The following is a 4,075-nucleotide window of genomic DNA, read 5'->3' as shown; positions in this document are numbered from 1 at the left end:
AAACATTTCTTGCTTTATTTCTAATTACAAAATTGTAACATGGATCAATTATGTGCCCACTAAACTGAACAGTGATTACACAGCCACAGAATGATAACAAAGATAATTTGGCAATTAATTATAGCCCAATTTGATTTCATGATGATCTTTTCAAAGATGACCCTGAATCCATTGCTAGGCACATCTAAACAGTTTGATCTAGAATAAAAACATATAATTCCAATAAGTAATTAATAATCGATCAATAGTTTGAATGTCTAACACATCATTAACCCGAACCCTGAATCAACAAATTTCAATTACCTTGAATCTCAGCTTTTCATCACTCCCCCATAACCAAAATCAAAACATAACATTTTATCATCAAATCATTCATATTATATTCCTCTATTTTTTATCGCTATGTACACATGCATATAAGGAGATCATTTTTTCTTCTAAATTGAAAAGAAAAGGGTTTGAACCTTGGAAAAACATATATGATCTTTGAAACCCTATGGATTATTAAGAGCAAAACAAAAGATTGATGAGAAAGAAGAAGCGTTACAAATCACATGGTGACTCAGAAATGCTTTCCAAATGAGGCCTCCACATAGCTACACGTCCACTACTTCGTCTATCTCTCTGTGTACAAAGCTTCTTCTCTGATAGTATATCACTCAAATATCCATCAGATGATGCAACCAAGTTAGCCACGGAAACATTTCTGTCACTATTATTGTTGTTATGGCTGTTACTTCTACTGTGATCCTTCTTTTTCTTCCTCTGCGAAGGGAGTGGCATGATGAAGTAGATTTTGCCACGTTGAAGCTCGGTGTCTGGCGGGACCACCACGATCTTTGGGACAACGCCGCCACCACCACCACCGTCGTCTAAGGTGGAAGAGGAGGATAGCTTCTTGAGCACGTGCTTTGGGTATGCTTTCATGATGTCACTGGCTTTTATGTTGCTACTGATCTCTTCTACGTGGCCATTAGAATGGACTATGCGGATTACATCAAGTGCTCCACATGGTAGAATGCAAGAGATACAACATCTTATGTTGTTTCTCATCACTTCTTATTCTTCTCTTTACTTTTTAATTGGTATATCAATTCTCATAAGAGTAAGTGAAGAAGAGAGGAAGGAGAAGAAGTGATAGAAGGTAGAAATAATGAATATATATGGAGGAGTGAAGATAGATTTTGAGCTTGAATTCAGATCGTCTTCCATAATGGACATATATGACACAAATTAATATAGAATGAATATAATTTGAAGTTATTCTTAAATAAAAAATTAAAAATAAGAAACTTATCAAATAGCAACATATATATTTGAGATGGATAAGATATGTTGTCCCCAAATCTATCATAAAGTTTGTTTCAATCAATCATAATATATTATATCAATTAAAAAAATTAAACATTAATAACTTTATTTATTTTTGTTTCATTATTATTGGTTTGGGTTGGGACAGAATTGGAAACATCCCTATTGGTTGAAGATTGTGTACAGAATTGGAAACATTGGTTGAAGATTGTGCTTTTCTCTCTCTCAGTTAATAGAGTGGGAATCAGTCACATAAACAATTCTTCTACCCAAATGATAATGTTTTCTTTTCTAATAAAAATTACTTAGGAGAATTAATTTTCTTCAAATTTATATGTGTAATATATAATAATGATAATGCATGAGTTCTTTTAGATTTTTATTACATTATCTAAAATTTATGTGATAATCATTATTGAATGTCAAATAAAAATAATAAAAATATATTATGAACTTATAATATAGAAAGTTCTTATATGCTGTTAGTATAAGTTTTAAACTCTTTATATATTAATCTTTTTATAACACTATTGAATGGATGGGGAAATATATTTTCTATGCTAGCTTTTGGATGAAATACATGGTATGAATAATTGGGCAACACTCTGTAGTTTGGCTTTTGATCCATTATTAAGGGACCCTCACTTTCACTCACCGATCTCATTCATATAGGCATTTTTTCTTTCCTATGGTGAGTACAATAGTATTAGTAGGAATGAAAGGTTGAGAAACTTTTAAGTGAGACATGGGATAATGAATGATGGGGACTGTTTAGCAAGCAAAAACTTTGAACCATTTCAATACTCTATGAACATTAGTTTAGGTGGTTTTGTGACAGCTTATTTTTTTATACAGTTGTATTTTATATTTTTATTCAATTGACTTTATAGTTATGGGTATCCATCTTATATTTTTTATTTGACTAATACAACACTGTAAGAGTATGATAACATCCCTTTCATAGTGGTCATGGTTGGACGTACCTGTATCAATCAAAATTTAACACTTGTCGACCAATTATGAATATTTTCACTAAGTTTATGTTAGGAGGCTTGTCACTAGGGGTCATATATTATGTCATAAAGTTTGTACCACTTCATATATCATTTGTTTATTATTGGTTAGAAAAGTAAAATAAGAATTAAATATATATTAACTTAATATTTTTTGACCAATGAGAATGTAAGGGTACATATAGTGATACAAACTTAGAGATAAAAGATGTACTCCCGAGACATCAAGAGAGCATACCTATATATCGCGAAATATATCACTTGTTGTGATTGATTTAAAAACACATTTAAGTTAACAAAAATAATAAGTAGAGATGATATCGAGTATCTGGACTCATAGATAATACCTACAATGGATGAGGTTGAGGCCGACATATAATTGGGCTGAAGAATTTGAAGTTTGTGGGGAACTAGTATGGGTAATGGAATATTGAGACTCACAATTTCTAAATCCAAAAATATATATTAATATAAGTGTAATTTTATATAATCATAATTATGATGTTATACTATTAATTTATATCTATGATGTTATATCGAGTAAAGAATTCGTACTAAATAAACTTTTCATGTACTTTATTTTTTACGTTTGCTCAAGTAAAATAAGTTTTGTAACTTTTGTTTAATTGGTAATTAATTTTTTTTACTTGTTTTTGAATTATGTTTTGTATTTTTTATATTTTTTCACTTGTTGTGATTGATTTAAAAACACATTTAAGTTAACAAAAATAATAAGTAGAGATGATATCGAGTATCTGGACTCATAGATAATACCTACAATGGATGAGGTTGAGGCCGACATATAATTGGGCTGAAGAATTTGAAGTTTGTGGGGAACTAGTATGGGTAATGGAATATTGAGACTCACAATTTCTAAATCCAAAAATATATATTAATATAAGTGTAATTTTATATAATCATAATTATGATGTTATACTATTAATTTATATCTATGATGTTATATCGAGTAAAGAATTCGTACTAAATAAACTTTTCATGTACTTTATTTTTTACGTTTGCTCAAGTAAAATAAGTTTTGTAACTTTTGTTTAATTGGTAATTAATTTTTTTTACTTGTTTTTGAATTATGTTTTGTATTTTTTATATTTTTTCACTTGTTGTGATTGATTTAAAAACACATTTAAGTTAACAAAAATAATAAGTAGAGATGATATCGAGTATCTGGACTCATAGATAATACCTACAATGGATGAGGTTGAGGCCGACATATAATTGGGCTGAAGAATTTGAAGTTTGTGGGGAACTAGTATGGGTAATGGAATATTGAGACTCACAATTTCTAAATCCAAAAATATATATTAATATAAGTGTAATTTTATATAATCATAATTATGATGTTATACTATTAATTTATATCTATGATGTTATATCGAGTAAAGAATTCGTACTAAATAAACTTTTCATGTACTTTATTTTTTACGTTTGCTCAAGTAAAATAAGTTTTGTAACTTTTGTTTAATTGGTAATTAATTTTTTTTACTTGTTTTTGAATTATGTTTTGTATTTTTTATATTTTTTCACTTGTTGTGATTGATTTAAAAACACATTTAAGTTAACAAAAATAATAAGTAGAGATGATATCGAGTATCTGGACTCATAGATAATACCTACAATGGATGAGGTTGAGGCCGACATATAATTGGGCTGAAGAATTTGAAGTTTGTGGGGAACTAGTATGGGTAATGGAATATTGAGACTCACAATTTCTAAATCCAAAAATATATATTAAT

General features: G+C 29.0%; 1 protein-coding gene across 1 annotated transcript; it reads right to left on the bottom strand.

The window, feature by feature from the left end:
- Window positions 1–355: 355 nt before the first annotated feature.
- LOC109337925 lies at window positions 356–1,147 on the bottom strand. Its single transcript, XM_019575013.1, has one exon. It carries the CDS (start codon window positions 1,051–1,053, stop codon window positions 544–546), a length of 510 nt encoding a protein of 169 aa, XP_019430558.1. The 5' UTR covers window positions 1,054–1,147; the 3' UTR covers window positions 356–543.
- Window positions 1,148–4,075: the final 2,928 nt, after the last annotated feature.

The sequence above is a fragment of the Lupinus angustifolius genome, unplaced genomic scaffold, assembly GCF_001865875.1.
Source record: "Lupinus angustifolius cultivar Tanjil unplaced genomic scaffold, LupAngTanjil_v1.0 Scaffold_15_123, whole genome shotgun sequence".
NCBI lineage: Eukaryota > Viridiplantae > Streptophyta > Magnoliopsida > Fabales > Fabaceae > Lupinus > Lupinus angustifolius.
Note: the sequence above shows the minus strand (reverse complement) of the source record. Positions and strands in the feature narration are given on the sequence as shown.